Source organism: Aythya fuligula, chromosome 3 (assembly GCF_009819795.1).
Source record: "Aythya fuligula isolate bAytFul2 chromosome 3, bAytFul2.pri, whole genome shotgun sequence".
Taxonomy (NCBI): Eukaryota; Metazoa; Chordata; class Aves; order Anseriformes; family Anatidae; genus Aythya; species Aythya fuligula.
The window spans coordinates 27,217,761-27,241,900 of NC_045561.1; the positions used below are offsets into that span (position 1 = coordinate 27,217,761).

At 35.6% G+C, this 24,140-nt stretch overlaps 1 protein-coding gene across 1 annotated transcript in view; it reads left to right on the top strand.

The window, feature by feature from the left end:
* The first annotated feature begins 6,813 nt into the window (after positions 1–6,813).
* The window catches only part of WDR64 (WD repeat domain 64), a 49,686-nt gene continuing 32,359 nt past the window's right edge, over positions 6,814–24,140 (top strand). The window contains 7 exon segments of the mRNA XM_032183774.1: positions 6,814–6,890; positions 7,189–7,334; positions 13,909–13,992; positions 14,555–14,658; positions 18,216–18,245; positions 22,512–22,521; positions 23,348–23,451. Of these exon segments, the coding sequence (XP_032039665.1) occupies positions 6,814–6,890; positions 7,189–7,334; positions 13,909–13,992; positions 14,555–14,658; positions 18,216–18,245; positions 22,512–22,521; positions 23,348–23,451 (555 nt within the window).

A 24,140-nucleotide genomic window follows, 5' to 3' on the forward strand; every position in this document is an offset into this window, starting at 1 on the left:
AATTACCTGTGCATGACAGACCCTGTGCAAAAATACCATATTATGGGTTGTTTTAGAACCAGCTGCTGCATGGTAAAAGTCTCACAATAATAATAAGACATGGCTGGGCTAAATTAATGATACACATTATTAAGAAAAAATCTCTATCCTCTACCCTTAAAAGAAAGTCTTATATTTAGTGTGTATCTTGTTTTTGCTGCACAAAATGAAAAGAGAAAAAATCTGTTGAGGCACAGGGTAGAAATTTAGTGAGGAAATAAATAAATTTTAGACAATGTACTGCTCATCAGCAGATTCCATCATATACTCAGGGTTTCTAAGTAGTTTTCCAACTATAGCACCTGACAAAAGTACTCACTCTAGATGTCTTCTGGATTTCTAGAAAATAAGAAAAAACGAGTCCTGTATTATTACAAAAAAAAAAAAAAAATGTCCTTGCAAATCCCTAGGTGTTCCTAGATCACTTCTGCATTAGTTCTTTTAATGTGTTGTCCATTATGTACAAAGTACATGGAATGGTAGAATCCATTGGATGTAGATTTTCAGATGACCAGCATATATGTGTGTAGATATACATGTATGCTTACATATGTATACGGAAAAAAATAAAAGCTAGCTATTAAAATAATGCTTCAAAATTAAAAAATTCATAGTTATCTGGGACTGACTTTAGAAGTTCTCTGACTTGGCTGTATTTAGACATTGAAGTGTTTCAGGACATCAGATCATTGAGTGTCAGTCACATTAGAGGTGAAGAATGAAGCAGAGTGCTCTCTAACCTTGTGTAGGAGTAGAAATAAAAACCCTGTCATATTGACCATGACTCCTAGTCTTCACTGTATGATCAAAAATGTCAGTGAGATATTTTCAAAAAGTGAGAACACTGGGTGGTGGAAGACAAGTGTTTTAAGCAACTTGAGACATCTTTAATTTCCCATTTGTTCATTACCTTATATTTTGCTTTCACTCATTTTCTCTATTATCATTATTATTATTATTATTTCTGTTCTCTATTTTCTCTATTATTTCTTCTTTATTTTCTGCTAGCTTTCTTCTGCTTTCAATTCACAGGCTGTTTCCCATCTTTTGTGACAAGCAGTGTGAGAAGAGAGGCTTTTGTCCATACTCAATACATTTGTTTCAGGAATCAAATGTGCTGGGATTTTGTTTCTTGTTTTGAACTCTAAAACTTATTATTTCAAAGGGTATGTTAGACAGCTAGACTGCAGTTTCTGAAAGAAACTAAGTAAATAACCAGTCTTCAGCTTTTTAATTAGGATTTTGACAGCCTTCTGCTGGTATTTGATTTCTTATATATTCTCTTTGCCATTCTTTAGCTTTAAAGGCAGATAAAAAGCAAATGATTATTCACTGCATCTATATATAGCTGCAACACGTATCTACAGCACAAGGAAGAGTTTATGGACAGACAGGTTTGTGGGGATATTTATTTATTCATTTATTTTTGTGGCTGAGCTTGATCTAGACCACAATCAGAGACTGAACCCAAGTATACTACATGCCAGAGCCCAGAGCCTCTTTAAGGACAACTCAGGTCATTTTAGAGCTATTGTGTTTTCTTTTGGACTGTCATTTTACTTGGTGACGATCTGTCTTTAAGTTAGACTATCGGAAAAGACGACTGGCAACCTGGTAGCAGGCAGGGAATAAGATCTATCACTTTTTGCTGGTTTGTCTTCTGCAGTAGCTTAGGGTTATCTGTTTTGAACTGGCAAGGTACATGGTTAGAATTTTAAAACTAGCATACAGTTTCATAGACTTCTGGTAGTTCTTGAGATACAAATTGAAAATGATTGATTTTTCTAACAGGCTGCCAATCCAGCAATGAGATGGCTGTAGCTGTTCTTTGTGCCTGCTGTACAAAGTATCATTAACTTTGTACTGATCTGAGAATTTACCAATCGAGAGCAATGTGATCGCATAGTAAGAACGGGAGAGTTGGGAAGTTCGACTTCTGAATGTGTTACCTCTACCATATTCCACATCCAATGCTTTTCATAGTATCAGTAAGGGAGACAGGAAAGAAAATGCTTTTTATTCATTTAATGCTACTGTAAACTTACTAATGCAAGGACTTCCTGTTACTCATCAATTTAATATTGAATTTGTCTCTTAGACTTAGCTTATCTTCTAATGTAGTTCCTCTCTTCTTTACTTTTGTTTGTTAGTCTATTCAGTCATCACATCTTATTTGAAAATTGTGCTGTACATTTTTTGGAGTTTAAGCATTGAAGACAGCAGAATTAGCTGGTACTGAAAGCAATGGTACTTTATTTGGGATTTCCATGTATTTAGATTGTGCTGTATAACAAGAAATCCCTTGGTTGCAAGAGAACAAAATATAGTTTTCTGTTCTTAACCTTTCCATCCTGTTAATTGAGAAATGAGAATATAATGTCATGTCATACAAGCTTAGATGACGCAGAATGGAGAAATTAGTCAATAGGACACACTGCATAACAAGGGTTCAGCTTGAAGCTCCATAAGGAATACACCATAGCTCTAGCCAAGATACAGTATCCAACAAACCACAAAGTGTCTTGACACACTAGTGAAACATTTTCCTTTATAATGGCTGGAGAATTACTGTAGGAACTAGCAAAAATGCATCTTCAAGCTATCCCTCCCTTTACCAGGAGTCAGTGCTGCTTTCCTCTGCACAATTCTCTTCCTTATTATAAACAAAAGATGTACTCACTGTGGTTGAGCAGGAATACCTAGCAACTTTTGTCCTCTTCCCAGTGGAAAAGATCACTGCTGTTCGCATGATTTTTTCCAAGTGAGTGTGATGAGTATGGTCTTTCTCTGTTTTTGAAGAAGTGGTTTTGTTATTCTTGAAACATGGCTGATCACTGTCAATCCTTTAGGTAGACACAAAACATATACAATACAATTCCTCCTTTCCTTTCAACCACAGAATATCCACAAAGCAGAAATTCCACGTGCAGCAATTCAAGCAAGCCTTGAGCAATGAGCTTGTCATCCACCTTGGATTAAGTAATAGAAAAGCTGATGTGGAGATAAATAACTAAAGAACAATACAAAGAAATTGATCAATATAATCTAGTAAAAAGTGGATCTAATGAATAGACTGAAGTTCATTGTTTGAACAGAGTGCCAATTTGCATAATGTTGTATTGCTTAGCAACGTGCTTTCAGCATTATTTTTTTTAAGAAACTGAAAAGCTGAAAAATGCAGAAAAGAATCACAAACATTATTTTGAGACCTGAAGGAAAATGTTGGAGTGGGAGGTACAGAATTCAATGTATTTTAATTAACAAGAGAAAAATGGAGAAGTAAAATCAGGTATAAGGGCTGTAGTAGGAGAATATACCAACTATTTCTCTAAATCACTGAAGACTTTACAAAAACTGTCTAGTGGAAGCTGAAGCCACACAAATTCAAATGAGAGTTTTAAGGTTTAACAGTATGAGCAATTAACCTTTGGAACAAACATGATGGATTCTCCATGTCTTGGTGTCCACTGGATACCTTTCTGCAAGTTACGCTCTAGAAGAACATTGTTGGGATAATTATAATGATAAATGGCTGATATTTAAAGATCTGTGATACAGGGGGAGTGAAAGTAGAAGATCTAATCATCCCTTCTGGATTTAAATGTTATGAATTCATGCTGCCTTCCTTAAATTCGGGAGCAAGAATGTTAAGGTCAACGGATATTTTGGCCTGCCTATTCTAATCAGATTTTCTCATCCAAAAAATCAATCATCTGCTCAGTAAAGCAGTTACATCTTCACTGGTATTAAGAAAAAAAAATCTAGGATTTATCTAGGATTTTGTAAATTACCTTGATGAGGGGAATAAAAAGAGGAACAACTTTTCTCACTTCTTACAAATTTGTGTGTTTTTTTTTTTTTCTTTTTGAATGACAGAACTTACCAGTTTTTATTCATTATCACTAATGTGTTTCTCTGAAGTACCTTGGAATTTTGTTGATCATGAAAATATGTAATTGCATTAATGAATGTGAATTAGATCAACGAACAAATGTAAAATTTGCTTAAGCATGGCAAATGCCATGAACAATTTTTCTCACCTTCAATTATAGTTCATTTATATTTGTTATGCCAATGACATTCCTGTAAATCTATAGTGGATGTGGGAGTAGTGTGATAATCAGAGACATGGCAGAATTTAATGTCAGCAGAGTGTAGTGTTGTAAAAGGGTCTGTGGATATTGCACACATGTTAAAATGTGGACATTAATTACAGGAATTTGTAATACTTTAAAACAAGTAATTCTGGGTTGGGATGTTGTTCCTGTTTTTCAGGCAAATTTTAACAACCTGATAAAGTTAACAAGACAGAAATGTTCATCCGACTTGGAATTAGTACATACTGCCTAAACTTGACAAAGTTAGAAATGGTAAGCCTCTACAATTTACAAAATGTTATCAAGCATAAGGAGTCAGATTCACTAAAAGTTCACAGAGACAGTTGATCATCTGTAATGCAGAACCCTAAGCAAGATAACTAGCTTCCATATGCACAGAACCTACAATTATAACAAGATCCAAAGTAATTAACATACTAATTATTGGTATCTAAAGACTTTTTGTTTTTAACTGCCTATTCAATAGATAGTTACTATTCTCTGAGGAAAGCTTCTAACACCATTCCTTTTACTTCATTCTGAACCATTCTTATAAGACAGCTGTTTATATCATTACTTTCTAAAGACTGAATGAAGCTTGATTCTTTGGAATATTCCCACAAGAAGTGGTACTCATCCTTTATTCAGTAGTCACTGTGATACTTGTTCAGGAGACAAGATTTAGATTTGATTCTCTTTCAGCCAGAGGAAAAATAAATTAACTTTTCCAGCACTCCAGGAGGATACCCTAGGGTTCCACTATTCAGTAAAGAATTTAAGATGTGGTGGGATGGAAAGACAATGCAAATATAACACAGGTTTTGGTGCTTTCACAATGATTTTGATTGGTCAGTGAGTGCTCTGGGCTGTCACTTTTCAAAGTGGTAGCTGCAATTTTGTTTTCTGAACAGTCACATCCTGCTTTTAAGTTGCCTGGACAACTACAAACAGACAGAAGTTCTTGGGTCATTGAGAAGGAATATCTGACTTTAAGGTCCTGACTGAACTTAGGCACAAGTTAAATGTGGACATGTGGATCCTTTTCAAAACAGGGATCATCTAGTAAATATTGCTGAATTTTGGCCAGACACATACTAATACCCAGCACTTAATCTCAGTGATCATTATTTGTATGTTAGGAGAAAGAAAGAAACAATAACTTAACTGGAAGTTAAGGAAGGAGATAAGAGGGGTGATTGGAGAAAAAAAATAAATAGATAGTGCTCAATGAAGACTTTAAAGAATTTTACAATATAGGAAAATCATCAGGAAATAAACACTGAAGATATGTAGTACCCAAGAGCAGTGAGAATAGGAAAGGATAACAAGCCAAAGGTTAGAAGCAGGGTTGAGTTTTCACTCGTATGGGTGCAGTACCATGGCACCTAAGCAAGGCAAGCAGAGCAGCTCTGTTGGTAGCAACCACAATCAACAAACAGTCCAGAACAGTGCAGTGACAAGACAGGGCCCAGATCAAGTCGGCAAGCACCATTAACAAACCAGGCTCAGTTGGAAGAAACCTACTTGCAGCATAGCTAAGTAAGGGCTTAAATAAAGCTCATAAGCCAAAGGGCAGTGAGAGGTCCCAGGTGAGGCCGTTCAGTCAGGTAAGGCCCATTGAGGGATGCAGGGTGCTGACAGGTAACAAGATTCTCAACTAACACAAGAGTAATGGGTGTGTTGCCCTTTGTAAATACATGTAGCACTAAATCTGAAATGGTGACACTGGTAGATGGATTGGCTTAGACTGGGTAGTTTTTTCCCCCTTGTGTGTTGCACAGAAAAAATAAAAACATAAAAAAATATTTATAGAAGGCATTGTTCTGCTTTGCATTTTCCAGGAGCTTTTCCAATGTACAAAGTAATCTAACAAAACTGATAGGAGACAGTAAACAAAAGTACGTGTAGCTTCTCACAAGCAGAGGAAGTTAGTGTAGATGGCTCTAAGAGCTTAAGGAAGAGGAAATTGGACAGCTGAAAATACTAAAACTCCACCAGTCCATCAAGGGATTTCTTGCAATCTTAATCATAATGGCATATGCAATAAATAAATAAATAAATAAAGGTTTCCTGCAGAGTAATTGGGTTTCAGGATAGATCCATTGGAAGTCCTATTATACCGAGTAGGGATTTTTAATATAATAAAACCAATGACAAAGCATATATTGAAGAAATGGAGAGAGATGTACTAACGAAGCAAATATTTAATGTCACTCCCAAGTACCAGCTGTCAAAAAATGCTTTTCTAGTTCTTTTCAACTTGAGTTGTCCTCCTTGTATTACATTAATAATTTCAAAACATAACATCCCTGATAAAATGCTTTTATTACTGGAAAACCAGGCACCCCCACCTAATTGAGGTACCTGGCCAGACCTTACAAAGAGTAGAACATGCCAGAATATCACCAGACTTCTCTCAGTTCTCCTATCACCAAGCAAATATAAAAGGAGAGGTGGCTCCATCATTCTTCACCAAATAATGTGTGGATCCAAGGAACTCCACAACAGCAGCTGTTCCTAACTGCAAGAGTTGGTATGCAGCTTTTGGCAAAGTCTTGAAGATAGTCCAAAGCATAGAAAGGTGTTATAATCTTCCTTCCTTCTCACTCAGTACAAAATTATGAAAGATAGTATGAACTTGCAACAGCTAGTTTCAGAGGTATGTTCTTACCAGAGAATGATATCTTCTATAGCTAAGTCATTGCCAGCTGTAGCAGAACTGAACCCTTATGAGATCCTTACCTGGCTCTTGAGGTGAGAAAGATCAAGCATGTTCAGTAACCAATTGCACCAGACTCCAGGAACTAATCTCACTTGCCAGGTTATTACTAGTAAGTGACACAGGGTTGCTCAGTGAGTAGAATTCTGTGATGTAATGGGAGGTTGTGACACCAACAGTTTGCTAGCATGTTTGCCATCTTGAGATGCTAAACCAGAGTCACCTCTTTCTTGTTATATATTCCGGTCATGCAGTGACATCTCATATGAACTCATGTGAACCACACTGTAAGAAGAGTCCTTCTTTCTACCTTGTTGCCTTCTCTTAATAAAGGATGTCTGAAAAGGATTGTGATAACAAGAGTTGCTCTGCTCTTAACGTGCCAGATTTCAAGAATGCTTTGAAGGAGTTCCAGAAACTAGTTGAAAAAACAGTAGCACAGAAGACAGAGGAAAGATTAGGCTTGTATATTAAAGATGGTAAGAGGCTCTTTCTGATTAAATAAGTGTAATTTTCTTATTGAGAATATGTGTCAGCAACAAAACAGTAGAAAAGACATCAAATTAATGTTCAAACCGTGACTTCTTGACTGTTACAGGAAACAGGTAGATTGCTCTGGGAGAGTACTTTTCACCTCCTTGTAGGACTTTTGGACAAATTACAATGCCATGGTAGTTGTTCACAAAGTATAATTGGCAGAGTTGCCACATCTACAAGTCATCATTTCTGTGATGTTTCTTGTGATCTATTAAAGCACAAAAATGATGAATTATGTAAATACGATTTCTTGATGGTAAATAATCAGGGCAAAGGTTTGCTTTTTTCAATTCTAGTGGCTATTATTGCATGAAAGGATAAACTTTATCCCAGCACACCTTTCAGGTTCATTTCAACAAACCAGAATTGTGTTATTGAAGTAAGGGAAGACAAGAAGAGCTGAGAATTTTTCAGATATTCTTTTATCTGTTTCCTGTCATGTGTTGCAAATCATGTGGTTTTAAAAAGTAAGACCGAACTTTTTTTTTTTTTTTCAAAATGCTTTAATGAATACAGTGTGAGAAGATGTGATCTCCACTTTTTTGATTTTAAAGGAGAAATAGAACAGGAGGTAGAGGACAGAAGCTGTAACATGAGTCCTTTGTCTCTCTATGTCACAACAAGAGCAGTCTCATTATTATTTATTCTGGCCATCGTTCAGTTGCTAAAAAAAAAAAAAAAAAAAAAAAAGAAATAACTTGGAATATAGATGTGCCTTTGAAGTTAAAAATTAGATAAAATGTATTGTGTGTGTTGATCTAGGCAAAAACATAATTGAAGGACTGTCTTGGAGTACCTCATTTGTGGCTTCGTTATCCTGTTCAAGAAGTAATGTTTAATTTCAACAAGCTGAGAAAGAGGCTCCATGTTTATTTTTACTCTATTAGTAAACAGTTTAGAAACCTGTACTTACTTGTTGTTTAAATGCAAGATTCCAGGGAAGACATTTGAAGACAGGAGGGTAAATCTATCTTTCTGAATTTCTCTTGTGAAATATGAGTGTTAATACCTATTCTGTAACCTGATGCACTTTTATCAATGACTTGAGAGATGAAGGAGGTAACACTAATTTAGCTCTAATTTAGCTTGTGTTATTCTGTGTGCTATGCTATTATTAACTTTAGTCTAAGTAAGAAAAATCCTATTCTCCTAGTACCAAAACCTGGTATGTGAAATTTGAGCATCAGAAGATCTGTGTTCAGTGGAAGTAGAAGTTGTAAATATGAAAAAAATTCCCAAAGCTACCCCTAACCTATTTCACTACAGTAGGGGCTTGCTATTTCAGGCCATTATGTCAGTGAAGGTTTAAGTATGGCAGAGCTTTGCTGACCTCTGCCTTTTCCCCCATTTTGATAAGTTTAAACAACTGAGTGTTTTGCAAATGACAGTATTGTCTCTACGAGTTTTTAGCTAAGAGATTCCCTGAACTGGATTTTCTGCTGACTATCTCTGGCTAATTTCAGACTTCTAAATATGTTGTATAAAACAGCTTAACACATGGGAGAATCCAAACTGCTAATTCTAGCAGATTTTTAAGAGCAGTATTTGTTCGTACTGTGCTGGTTACAGCATCAGTTCTAGTATTAGTAAAAAGAATAATAATAATAATTGGAATTAAATTAATAAAGCCTGTGTAAATTACATTTTCATTTGTAGGTGAATTACTTTTTTTTCCTACAATGATGTTCCTGTTTAGTACATCATCAGCTGAGCTTGCAAATCTAAATTCTTAATCTTTATGCTACATTGGTTACGTGAGTTTGAGGAAGTTGGCCTCAGTTCTCTCTAAGATTCTTGAACCTATTATGTTGATGCACATGAATGCATGATGAAGAATGACCTAACTAAATAAAAACATTTTTCCTGTTTGCTTTGTAAAAGAGCACTGAGCTGTCTACCAGAACTTCTTATCCTCAAGCAAAGTTTGATATTCTAGATTCCTGACAAGGCAGCAGGATTTGGATCATAGAGCCTGAGGGTAGAAATCAATATGTGTAGGTCTTCTGAACTACTTCACTGATAAGCATTAGCCTCAGGCATCTTGACAAAATGCAAATATCATATGACTACAGTATGCAATTTGTGCCCTGAGGGTAAGTCTATCTTTATCAAGACCATTGCAAATCTTTCCTCTCCTTCTTCTCCCAGAGATAGATCTGCCCCTTACTTTTGATTGGAAGCTTTAGAGCTATGCCACCATTTTAGTAGATTTTTTTTTTAACCGGAAAATTATTGAAGTCTGTAAGTGAGTGAGATAATCCATTTTTCTTTTTCTAATAGTGGTAAATAGCAAATCCTGGCAAAAAGAATGTAATAATTAGTTAAGTAGATCTGGTTTACCTCTCTTAGTTTCTGACAGCATATACCAGCTTAAGCATTTTCTGCAGCAGATTTGCTGATGCAATCTATGCTTAGTATCTCTTGATGGACTTTTCATCTATCTGTCTGTAAATTAGTTCTGAATTCATCAAAAAAGGATGCTTCCATAGCATCCACATTTTTATATATTTTATGAAAAATACTTTGTCTCGTTTCTTTTAAATGTGGTGGCCTACTTTTCAAAGTGTTCTGAGAAATTATGAATGCTTGCTCTAGTGAAGTATCTTTTAATAAGATGTTTATCATGGATAGTGTTTCAAGCAACTGTTGTACAAAACCAAATTATTTTTACATTGTTAGATCCAATCTGTATCAAGAGCATCCATGATCAAACACTTAGATCTTTGTTTTATTTTATGCCTGAAGATGGGTTGTTGGGGGACATAAATTCCAGCACACAGTAACTATGCTGTAACAGCATAGGTGACAAGTCCTTGCTGGTCTTAAAGCCAGGAGGCAAGGTATTACTGAGTGATTAATTCTTTAGCATATTTCCATTTTACATTACCATGGAACATCACATTATTTATGTGAATGTTGAAGATAACCAACACCTGTTCTTTGCATTTTATTAACAACTGCTATCAAGTAGTTTCATAACACCATCCTGAAAACAACGTGTTTGGTCTTTTCTGTTTAATAAGCTTCTTTATGAGAAGATTTCTAGTTAACACCTCTCTTAAAATTGTTATTTCTTGCAATGTCACCTAACTCACAAACTTTGTTTATGTCAGGGATTAAAAATTTTCTTCAACGAGGGCCTGAGGGAAATTTAGTAAATCATTGTCTGTAGAGGACATCAGATATCATGTAACTGCCTTCTAGTGAATTTGACTGTAAGCTCTCTTTATCAGACAAAACTTCAGGCTACATCCATTTCCTTTCTTACTAATTCACCTTGTGAGATGTAAATTTGAAATCTTTTTCTTTGCATGTCATACTTGCATGTCACCCTTCTTCCTTACTTCCTCACTAAACATGAGAGGATAGTTAAAGATGCAGTCCTGGCTTTGCTCAGTATTTCTTTGAAACTCACTAAAAAATTACAGATTTGCTGGTACAAGTTGTACAAGCTGAGTTCTTGAAATAGCCAGCTGCCATCAGACATGAGGTAATGTTTCATTACAGCCCTAGTGAAATTCTCACATGACTCGGCATCCTCTACTTCATTTCAAACTCCTTGCTTCTTGTATGGGAGAGAAGAGTGAGGTGACAATCTCTTGTGTAGAGGTGACAAGCTAGATACATACACTATAGAGTATGATATGCTCTATGGGCACGAAGTGGAGACCAGTTGAGAAAACTACTTCTGAATTCATGCTGATTGTCAGGTTGAGCCAACCCTTTGTTTAGGAAAGCCGAGCAGTAGCAAATTATGTTCAGGCCCTCTACCTAATAAGATAACTGAAGAAAGATCTGTTCATTTACTAGAGTAGTGTCTTTTACTGCAGATTCTTACCTGAGTTTCCAGTACAGTCAGGCTAATTACCTAGGTTACATAATTATTTTTAATTCCTGAAGCCATTGGCTAAATTGATGATATGCTTAAATAATGTTGTAGAAGGTATTCAGAAAAAGGAGGGAAATATGATTCGAGGTACAGAATTTTTAGCATATTAAGCACAAGAATTGGTAACAACTGATGCACTCAGCATCAGCATTAATGAAGGAACTAAAGAACCAGAGAAAGCTGGAAAAGTCATAGAAAGTTTCTTCATTAGCCAAACCATGTTTAAGATAGCAAAAGGATCAACATTAATTGGTCTCCTTCAATAAAAGGTCTCCTTCAAGCTCTAATCTTTTTAACTTCTTGACATTTAAAGATTTGCCTATTCACTTACTGGTAAGGACAATAGATTTTTTTTTCTTCCACCCACATTTGTAGCCCCTCCTCTTTTTAAATTTACTTTTCTGAAGTTTACTCTATTTAACACTTGAACAGCCTAAGTCCCTTTTCTTTTCTCATCCTCCTTAGGCTTGTCTTTCAAGTGAAACTTTTTCAGGAAAAAAAAAGAAGACAATTTCTGTCTTGCATGATTAAAGAACTATTGAAATAGTAATTGGCCTTTTAAGAGACTGGAAACTATTCTGGGTATTCTACTTGAAACTGGCTGTTGTTTTAGAGAGATAGTGAAATAGATATGTCTCCCTTAATTGATACATTCATTCTTATATTTTTCATTAACCTACTAGTTATGTTAGACAACTCACATTTATAATCTGCAATTTGGACATACTATTAATTACCCCCTGTGAAAAATGGAAGTAGCTTCCTTTTTATCACTTAATTTTTCAAATGAATCATCAATAATGGTTACTTTCTGTAACATTCTAAATAGCCATTGTGTCTTCTGCCATCTATGCTCCAGTACTCAATTTTTTTCTACGAGGACTATATTTCATCCCTGTTCTCCTGAATTCCCCTGCTGCTTTTGTTACCGCTGAGCATTTCATATATACTGAAAGTCAAGGAAGAGGCATACACGTCACTTTGTTCCTTTGATACTTCTCGTTTTATCATCTCTGTCTCTCTCTTCCTTCCCAGAACTCTGTCCCTGACCCTTTGTTCCTCTTTTCCTGCTCTCACAAATACAAAATTTCCTTCTCCATAACTGGCTTCTCTTTAGCTTGACAAAATCTGCAGGATGTGTTCCTGTGACCTAAAAGATCATGGAGTGTGACTGTTTCTACTCCTTTATCTTTTTGATGTTTCTCTTTTTCAAGTACTTTCATTTTCAAGTTCCCTGAACTCCATAACAACATGCCCATACTCAAATAACACTTTTTTATATATAAAAAAAAAAAGTGTAATTTTAAATTTTATCTTTAATCTCATTAGAGTGCACTTTTAGTCATTTACTGTCTCCAAAATTTAGAAGACCTAGGTGGCCTAAAAGGTGTCATTTATCAGTTGTCAGCTGACTTGAAAAACTGACCTCTGCATTCCAAAGGTAGCTGACACTTTGAAAGTTCCATTTTAAGTGGCAATAATGAACGATATGTAAATTGTATTTTGCATCATATTTTATGCTCTTTGTCAACCTCTGGTATTGGATGGGGTTTATTGGGATCCCTTTCTCCATATCAGCAGAAGCTATTTTTGCTGCTGTAAGGGATTTCTAAGATGTACTTTCTTTGGGCAGTGTTCTGCCTGCTGGGCAGTGACAGTGGACTCAGCAGTGACCTGATACAAGGTTATCATTTAAAAAAGGTTATCATTTAAAAAAAACCCTACTCCCACCAAAAAAATATTCCCTGGAAAGGTGGAGGGCTTGTTCTCCTTTGCCTGAAAAAAAAATAGGAATATTTGCTTAAAAAAAAATGGCACTCCTATCTTTCAAGAAGGCTGAGAGGAAGGATCAAGGGAACTACAGGATGATTAGCCTCACCTTAATCTCTGGTAAAGATGACAGAGCAACTAATTCTGGAAAACATTTCCAAACACATAAAGGACAAGAAGGTGACTGGGAGTAGTCAGCATTGGTTTACAAAGGGGAAATCATAGAAATGATGCTTAACCAACCTGATGGCCTTCTACAGTGACATGACTATCTATAAGGGGAGAGCAGCAAATGACATTTACTTTGACTTTAGTAAGGCTTTTGACATTGTCTTCTATAACATATTCTTAGACATGCTGGCAAAGTGTGGGTTAGTTCAGTGGGTAGTGAGGCAGAAAGAATACTGGATGAACCCCTCAGCTGCAGAAAAAACAGCTGAAGGCAAGTCAGTAGCAGTGTATGCCAGGGGTCAATACTGGGGCCGATACTATTTAATATCTTAAGATATGACATGGATGATGGGAGTTCCAGTTGTGTGCCTGTTGCAGAGTTGCATTCAGACATGAATCTAAAATTCAGATTTATATTTGGGTACAAGATGGAAAAATAAGGTGATGTCACAAGAAACTAAAAGGAGAAATTTTAGAGGCATAATAGACAGTGATTTGTGATGGATAATTGTGTACATGGTAAGGAGGAAGCTACGAATTGAAACATGAAGACTAACATTGTATAAGAATATGCACAATATTTTTGTTGAAAGTTTTGAATTGCTCACAGAAGAAAAAAGGGATCTCTGTTGTATAATATGAAAAATGTTGAACCAGAAAAGTGCAAAATTTTGTCTATTTCATAGGAGAAAGTGGTGCCATGTCTTCCCAGGTTCAAGAAGAAAACATGGTTTTCCTTGTATCTGAAAAACAGCAGATTACTCATCCAGGTGACCTATTTCATCTTGAGTTCAAAACAACAACAACAAAATCATTGTTCAGTGCTCTGTGTTGCACATTATTGAAATTACTGTTGTAAGATCTCATGGCTGCCTTTGTTTACTATTCATGCTTCTTGTGTGTTCCAGAATTTATGTTTCTTAGTAAACTGCCTCAATATACTGCTGCTGCCCTGCCCAGTTCTCTCACCATTTTCCTCAATTATTTTTGAATTACAACATTGTCTAAGTCAGACTATTTATTTATGCAGTTATTCTTTGCCTTTCCGTAGCTTTCAAAAAAAAAAAAAAAAAAAAAAAAAAAAAAAAAAGAATAGGACTAGCATATCCATAATTCATTAATAATATTTTAAAATGTAACATGATTATTTAAATAAGGTATAGGATAATCTATGACATGATGTACTACTGTCTTTGAGTTGGTGCCAATATGTATTTCAGGAAGAGAGAATGTTCCTGGTTTTATGGTTTTATTTGTTTAGTATTATGTTTTCAAATGTATGTAGACTTTTCTGTGCCCGTGAGGTGAAGAGTGATATTATGTCATTAACAGTTGTCAAGAGACAAGATGTGATTAAAAGCATAGTGAAGGTGCTCCATTTGGATTTCACAGTAACACCCTCTCAGAAAGGAGTGATAACTATTTTTAACAACCAGGTAATTCTGACTCAAACTTTTCACTTTTCTACTAGACACTGTATGCGTGAACTGAGTGAGCTGTGATCTGAAGTGCAAAATTACCCATAAAAAAAGATAGATATCTTTTTTTTTTTTTTTTTAAATAAAGTTAACAATTTGCTATACTTTTAAGTACAGTGGGAAATATACATTGCTATTTTGAATTATAAACCTACACAAGAGTCCATAAAAGTTGATAGGAAGTAGAGATGGTTGTAAAACAAAATCCTAATAGAAGTCATTTTAATATAAAATAACCTGCTTTCCTTTTTCTAAAAAGTTTTATTTAATACAAAATATCCTATTGGAATTAACTTTTGCATATACAGTGGAAACCAGAGTATTAACAATTTGCTACAGCTACTGGGAATATTCAGAACAGAAAAACATTTTTCAGTCTGCAAAGAACAGTTACTCAATACAGCAAGGTCTTGAAGCTCGAAAGTCTTGAATTTTCTGGCAGTCTGCATGACACTGCTTCTCTCCCCTTGTCAGCAAGCCATAAGGAGATCTGTATCGTTTTAAGTAGAAGTTCAGGCTCAAGATATTGTTAAAATATATTTAGTAAGTGAGTCTCCCAGATAATACTACTATTTAAACATATATAATTCTAAATGTTGTGAGGTACATCACACATCTATGCTCATTGACACTTTACATTTGTACAACCTTAATACAACCAATTTATTAAAAGCTGTTTAAAACAATGCAGTAAATTTTTAAAGCATCAATAAGATTTTCTAGAGGTTTCAGCTAGTTTCAGTTTATGACAGAAGTGTGTAAAGCAAGAGCATACTCCTGTGGATGATTAAACAACAAAGCAATACTGCAGTTTTGGTAAATTCTAAACTAATTTATTTGAAAGCCTAATTATTTGACCTCCAGAGCATTATCCCTCTTACATACCTAGGAGAAATAATTTCACAAAGTATAATGTTAAAAATAGATCTCTTCCCTACCCCCTACATCCCCATGCAGTTTTGAAGTTAAGAATTGCTGCTTCCTCATAGTCTGGACTGATGTCACTGACATCAGTGACTGCCATATAAATAGTTTTCCATACAGCTGCTTAATGCAGTGAATTGGGGACCTCAAATTCCATTTACAAGACTGTACATTCTGAAAATGACTAAGGCATTACGATAGCAGTCAGTTACTCATGATATGATCTCTGATCTCAGTTGATATGAGCAAATGACCTTTGACTTCATTAAAATTGCTCTGATACATCTTGATACAAGCAAGAATAAAATCTTGCTCTTTAGCAATGCAGTCACTTGAATCCTGTTATTAGAATATGACTTCATATCACAAAGCCAAATATAAAGTTAACAACTTTTACATCATTTTTCTTCACCCAAAGGCCAAAAATTTAAAGAGAATTGGCATTAAAGTCTCAGCTAGTGACTTGTTTTGGCTAGTCTAGTTTTGTAGCCTATCGGTAAGGAACTACAAAGATTCTTGCCCTGAAGTTGCTGCTTGGTGGGACTTGTGCTCTGGCTAGAGGGGCAAAAATACGAGTTCATGAGCAGTTCATTGACAAACGTGGAGGCTTATTTTGGGTATATTTGTTGCATTTTTAAAGTAGAGGTGATTACATGTGGTCTTCTTGGATACACATATATCCCACACAAGTCCATGTGTTCCATGTACATGAATGAGTAATATTTGGTCTGATATAACCAGTGAATCTAAATAATATATATTTCAACTGTGCCACTTCTGAGATATTTGACTGCTAAGAAACATATATATGCAGGAAGAGACAGGGCCATATTCTATTCATTCACACTGACGGAAATTGATGTGCAAACAAGCTTTCCACAAGATCAATTTAGTGTTATTCTCTCTGCTCTTTGGAAAGCAAATACAACTTAACAATTTCCTTAATGATTGCTTTAAATCATTGGAATCATGTCAGGTGACAATCTAGATTTTTTATTTGATACTGGCTAGAAACTGAGAATAGTTTAAAACTGCCAAAAAAAAAAAAAAAATCAACAAATAGGAACAGGAACAATAAAGAGGTAGCAAACCATCACGCAGCTTGTGACTGTGTTAAGCTTCAGTTAAATAAGAATTGATTAGATTTTTTACCAGAAAATAATTAGTATCAGTCATGTTAGATGACCGATACTAAATTATTACATTAAGAGTGCTAAATTTAGACAGTATACATCAAGATAGTTTTCAAGATCGTCTCCTGTTTCACCGGTAACATTCTTCCATCATTCACCACATCAATTCCCAGTTAATCTAATTCTCTAAATGAGGGCTTGGAGGCTTTTCTAAACCCTGATTGCTGTGATAAGAAATCCTATGTTCTCTCACATATCTGCAGCTACTAGAAATTGAAGGGAAGTCAAAGAAATAATTACTTATTTGTAGGATAGAGTGTTCTTTATCTGAGGGCTAAGCATTGCTGTCTGCGACAGATATGGACCTAATACACTACAAAACCTGTATGCAGCACTGCATTATCAGCCATCTCCTGCTTCCTCTAGAACATAAACCAGATAGGTACCCTCCTCAGGATCTCAAGCCTGGACACTGCCTCAGGCAGCACAGAAGAGTTGTATAGGTAGGCAGCTGGAAAAGTCTCTGTGTAGGCTCTAGTTTATGTTATTGTACATAAAGTCAAATCTGATACAGAGAGTGGATATGAAACAGTTGTTTAACCGTTCTGTTAAATTCTGCTCAAAGACTGTCCATGATGACTCTGGGCACCATGCCTTTATGGGAAGAAAGAGTTTGATCTCAGCTTCTCCATTTCCAAACAGAGGAATTGCTGGGATGGGAATGAGGCACTACTGATTTATTACTGATAATGGACACGGGCAACAGGAGGTAAAAAAGCAGCTATGGATGTTTCAGGAAGGAATGATTAAAACTGATTTTGAAAACTGAGTGTTAGTTTGGTTAGAGGACAAAGAAGGTGGCCCTGTCTTTGCTGTATGGTTGTGTGGGATATGCCTACCTCCATGTGACTTCAGTTTTCAAGGCACATGTTATGCTGTCTGCTAATAGTTAATTTTGTTGAAAGATGCTGTACCAATATGCATATTCCTATTTGCAATGTAAGGTTATATCTCTACCTGGTATTTTGCTGGCACTAGTTAACGTCACCTGGGACAGCATTAACTTGTGTTTTCATATCCCACATCCTACCTCTCATAGGATCCAAAACTGTTCTATTAGAAGCACAATTTCATCAGATGAAGAGCTGATCTGTACTCGGTTGTAAATTTATTTATTTTTACTAATTTTGCTCAATCAAACATCTCAATTTAAAAAAAGGAAATTAAAAAGTTAAGAAAAAAAAAGTGAACCAGTGAGACAAAAAGAGGGTTTAACTTCCTCGCTTTACATGTAGAACAACAGACAGACAATCTAGAGATGTTTCTCGGAAAGACCTTAACAGCAGTCTTTCTGTTGGCTATTATTTTTCTGTTTTGCCTGTGATACAGCAGGGCTGTTTTCAGAGTTTTAATTTAATTGCTATCTAGTTATTATGACAGCATATTTTTGTTTTTCAGATGAAAGTTCTGGCAACCACCAATGTTGAAGTAAGTTCATTTTTCTCTTTCTTTTTAAATCATTTGAATTAAAAATCAATAGATAATAAAGTGAAATAAATAGAAACTGAATATTTTTCTGATGCAACTTCTGACCTCAAGACTTCTGCATAATCTGGCATAGTGTACCACAGGTCAAATGTTCAATTTGTTCTTTTCAATTACACAAACATTTAGGTGATCTGATTTCTTTCCTCTGATAAAAAGAAACCTGAGGAAAATGCTGCATTTTCTACCAAATTGTCTATCAGTAGAATTTCTAGTAGAATTTTCCAGGAATTTTTCTTCTAATTTCCAATACTTCATTTTTCAGTGTAAAATTTAAATGAGAAAAAGTATACATTCATTAGTGGAAAACAGTTCTACATCTTACCAATTAGATTGGTTGGCTACATGGTATATATTTTAAAAGATTGTTTTTACCCTGGGAGTGTCACTTCAGATTTTAGATAATGAGTTTCCTTCAGTTAAGATGAGATGCAGATGAGAGCTGCAATTGGTCTGCAACAAAATGGCATGATCCCTTGCCCTAAAAGTTTCTGTAAGTATTTTGTGCTATTGGTCAGTGCTTTTTTGTTGATTCTGTCACATATTGTGAATGCTGCAAAAAGGAAAAATAAATAAACAATACCAAAAAAAAACCTCCAGACCACAGGTACAGCTACTCCAACTTCAAAAAGCAAACAAACAAACAAACAAAACCTCAGTGCTGGGATTGCATTTAATTTTTTTGCAAGGCTAATCTGACCTGTGTAATTAACATGGAGAGTTAAACCATAAGAAACATTCTGGGGACCTATTGACTTCTGGAAACTTAGACTAGGATCTTAGAGCTTCTTCTACCACTGTGTTACAGGAGTGAATTTTAATAGTGTGCTTCTGATTTGCTTGTAAGAACAATTTCCCCAGTCCAAGTGTATAAATGTAGGATCGCATCAGAACAGTGTTTGGTGTTTGGCCCTGGTGAAACCAAGGGGAAGAAGCCAGAACTTCAGCCTGGTGCTACAGTGGGCAGTCTGTGGCTGTATGGTCCTCTTCTTCATCTGGGCACCAAGCACTAATCTTATAATGTATCATCAGGAGAGGTGGATGGCATTTTACTTTGGCAGAAGGAAGATATTGGGAAGACATGGCAGAATTAGGTACTGTTCAAGAACATGTATGCCATAAAAAGTGTGAACGAAGGATGTGTTTAATATAATGGTACCTCTCAGTGTTAGAGTATAACCATAGTTATTAGGACTGTAATTCCAAATGGACACAGTTCCAAAACTGGTACATTTTTTTAGTATCTGTAAGCGCAAAAATCTGTTCAGCTCTGCACCAGATCCATGTGACCTAGCCTAATCTGACATCTCTTTTGTTATGTGCCATCCTCTCATGCATTTCCCCCCGAGATGCTTCCACTTCTGCATGCTTCCCTAGGGAAAGAGAAAAGGAGGATAGTAATGGTTTGGACCCCTCCCCCTTGCAATGTAGGATCATTGCTGCTGGTTATCACTGGATCAGTGGGGATCGTTGCTGTACACAACACTATGCAATCCTTCTGGCCCTCTGTTTGAAAGATTAGCTGTTATATTCACTTTTTTGGTATTACAATTGTGAAAATTTCAGGTACTCTACTTAAAAATGCCCCCCTTCTGCATCCTGCTCTGCTTTGTTGAAGGGAAAGGGCAATCTTAATTTAACAATCTTAATTTGAGTGTTTGCACTGAACAGCCATCTCCTTAGTTTATACAGCTTCCTCTCATCCTTCTAACTGCAGCAGTGGAAATAGAATTAAAATGGCTATTACTGACTTTAACTTTTTGTTGGTTGTTAAAAGATTTTGATGTTTACAGAACACAATGTTTTAAGCTATTCTGTTCTTAACTTTGGAATTTTATATCCTTATCCCAAATTGCAGTGAAATAAAATTCTGGATTGATTTGAGAGAATAAATTCCACTTCCAAGGCAGTTGAAATGTATGATGTTATTAAATGTATTAACTTGGGTATTCTTTGAGAGATATATCTCTAGAATTTGGTTACGATTATTTTAATTATTTCAAAATAAGATTATTAAAATTGAATGTTCTCATTTCAAAAACTTTTATCTAAACTATTATTAAAAATCAAATGCCATTTATCTTATGAGTGTAAGTCATCACCCACAGTGCACTTATTAAAGACACAGTGAACTATACTAGTAGAAGACCTCTAATGGTCTTATAAATGTTATAATATAGAACTATGAGAAAAACCTCGTGATTAATTTCTGAATAGCTAGCAAGAAAGCTGCCTTTGCCTTGCAGGGCTTTTATTTCTCATCTTCAGATCTGCAGAAATAAGTCCTTTCTTTTTTCACTGTAATTGTTGTACCATTTTCATCCGATTTTATGCCATCTTCAGTACCGGCATTAGCTAACTGATCAAGCTGTGTATTTGTATGCATCCTTATGCAAATGAAATAAGGCACTGAATTCAGAGATAAATTACTAGACTCCAAACCTTCCATCTATGGTGGCTAATGATTTGCAGAACAGTCCTTAGGTTCCTCTACCTTCTTCCATTAGTGTTCTCATTCTAAAGGTGTAACAGAACAGAGATTTAATCAGTGACAGAGATCTTGGCCCTGAGGATGTTGAGCTAAAAAGGCTGCAAAACACAGTAGTTCTAGGAATAAAATGCAGGAAATTGCAACCATCAGAACTTTCCCAACATCATGACTGTATATACAGAACATGAGCTATGTGTACAGATCACTTATGATTTTGTTCCAAATATTTTATGGAGCACAGGTCACTTCAATCAAACCTGAGTTCATTCCTTGATGAGGTTATGTAGCTGAGTGAAAAGAGAAGAGGCATAAAGATAACACACTTAGAGCTGTACTGTATTTGACTTAGTACCATATGACTTTCTGTTTTAAAATATGACCACTGCAAACAAAACACTAAAGTGCATGTTAAATCGATTAAGGACTGTCCAAATGACAGATGCCAAAAATATTATTCAGCATGGAAATATCATTAAATGGGAATATTGGTAGGGAACAAGTTGCTTCTCTTGAAGAATAGAAATGAAATGTCCTTTAAATATAACGCAGAAAAGCATACACAGACCCAGTGGATGGAAGCTAGGGCCAGGCAAGCCAAAATCAGAAATTGTATTGGATATGAAAGAATGAAGATAGAGCCCTGAAGTGACAGAACAGAAGAAAGAAATAGCAAAACCTGGTGCAGCCGCTTGTATGTCAAGTTCTGTAGTGCTAAGGAGAAGCACTTAACACCTTAGCTCTAAAGCTGGAATTAGGCAGCACGTTTTGCTGGTAGTCTGTGGCGAACCTTTCTCTTCAATCAGCCACTTCTCAGTGTATCAAGCTGATCTGTTGTTAGTTTGCTCATTGCTCTCCTCAGGATTTCATACTACTAATTTCTGAGCAGTCTCAAGCCCTACTAGGAGTTTGTTTAGATTTCATTGTGGATCTTTAGGACAGAGCACCATGCTCTGCTATTTATTCAGCCTGTTCATTCTGAAGGCTAAGGTCTTAGAACACAGAACTAGCCTGGCAGGCAGTGTTGCCCAACTTGAACAGTCTCTCCATCTCTGTTAGGCTCTAACTTCTCATTTGACATTCTTTGGAGCATGCAATGCAGAAAGCCAGACTCAGTTATTATAGTGGGCTCCCCAGCCCTTTATATCTATGGATCTTTGATGTAATTTAAGTAATTTCACTGAAATTATTAAAGACAAATTTAGTGCAACTTGAGATGTGAATCCTTCATGCATGAAAACATTTCTGTTGCTGCCTGTTCCAGGAAACTTCAATTTAGCTATGCTGGATCTTTTCCTGACTCCCAACTTCTAATAAACTGGTGCAATAAACATCTTTTTTCCTACTTTTGCTACTGTATTATCAGATAAGACTGTGCCTACAAATAATGCAAAAGCAAAGAAGAGAATAAATCCAGAATATATTTTACTAATTCTTGCTTTTTCCTGGGTATAGAAATAGCATGCCATATGTTGCAACCTGATTATTATTTTTTTTCAGATATAATTTTAGGCTGCCAGTCAGTAATTAGAAATATATATCTTCTGTAGAGGGAAGAATCTAACGAGATTCTTAGATTGACTTTTATCTTTTGTTCTAAGTAGTATACATACCTTTTAAGAATTACAGACAAAGTTTATTTAGGAATTTCAGCATAGAGTGAGCAGGGACATAGCAAAAATAAATGCACTCATAATGCCATCTTTTTCTGTCATCTTCAGAGAAGGATAAGTAGTACAAATATATCAACTAACAATAGCTATATTTAAGCTTTTACCAGAAAAACTCCTTCATAAATTCTTCTCCTAACTGCAGCTTCCCTGTCATGTATACTTTGTTATTTGCACAAAATCACATATCCGTCTTTGTTAATGATTATTTTTTTCTCATGAAAAGACATGCTTCCATGAATGCTGGAATTGTTGCCTGAAAAGTTGGTGAGAACTTTTCAAGTCATTCCGTAAAATCTTTTTTCTTTTTCCTACTGGTTAATGTGTTGGGCTAGAAGGGACTCATATGATGGTTATTCAGAAATGAAAGGAAAACTGTTAAGTCATCAGAGCTGAAATGCTTGAATTCTTTGAGCAGTCATTCATTGGCTTTCAACTCAGTAACCTCATTACGGTATTCTGAACTGTTCTTATGCCAAAACTGAAGCTGAGCAAAGATGTACTTATCCATTCAGGCTTCTGATGGACTCTTTTTTTTTTTTTTTCTTTTTTAAGCCTAAGGTGTTGATGAGGCTTAATAAACAAATTGTCAAATCTGTAACTCAGATATACCACCACAGGCATAGCAGAAAGCACCTTATATTTCAGCACATTAAATTAATGCAGAAGTAACATATAAATATAAGTCTCTATAATAAACCATGGAATAAGACTTCTGAAATGCTCCTCTGCATCTGATATGAGTTAGTGATAACAGAGGTTGAACCTGGCAATTTCATTTAAGAGCTGTTCTGGAGAATTCCCAGTCCCATTACCTGGGTTTGAATTTAGTGCTGAGTGTATGGAATTTATGCGGAGATGGCTTAAAATATGTATTTTAACAACAGACGAGATGACTGGATGTGATTTCCTAACTCAGATGGAATGTGTTGTAGCTGTAACTGAAAGGACAATCATTGTCTGGGACTATAAATCAAAAGGAAGTCAGGTAGTATGTTGGATCATGCAAATGTTAAAAAGGAGGTCTGAAAAAGATTACTCTTTGTTTTCAATGTACATTCATGTATCCTTTTGTCCGACCGGATGAAGGCATTAACTTTTGTCTTTGTAGCAACTCAGTTAAACAGTGGAATACTGAAGAAGGAATATCCTTCCACACCAAACAGGCTTTTAGACTCTCTTAAAAACTTGCAAGAAAGAGGAAAATATGGTCCTATGTTGCAGACAGACCACCAAAGCAGTTTAGTTTTCTGTGTATATCTGATGTGTATATGTTGACATTTATAACTGATGTATATGCATGTTTATCTTGAACTTTATTTAAAGAACAAAGGGACAAGTCTTCCAAAGGAATTCAGCATAGAGTCCCTTGAGGTAACTTCTTGATTTAAAGAAAACCTTTCTTCAAATACTACATTTTCAGGATTTTTCAAGAGTAAAAGCATCTTGATGTTGACAGCATGTGTTCAAGCAGTTAAAGTCTTCTTGAATGCCTTATTACAAAATATAAGTTTTGCAAGGATTTCTAATCCATTTCTTATTTTTTTTCTTTAGTTCCAGGGTCTTTTCACAGCAGTTCTGAGTTAGCTGAGAAGATGAGATGAAGTAAAGTAAATATTTTTAGAATAAGATCGAGCCTTGGGATTTTTCATTTCTTCTCTTAATATTAAAAGGTCTGTT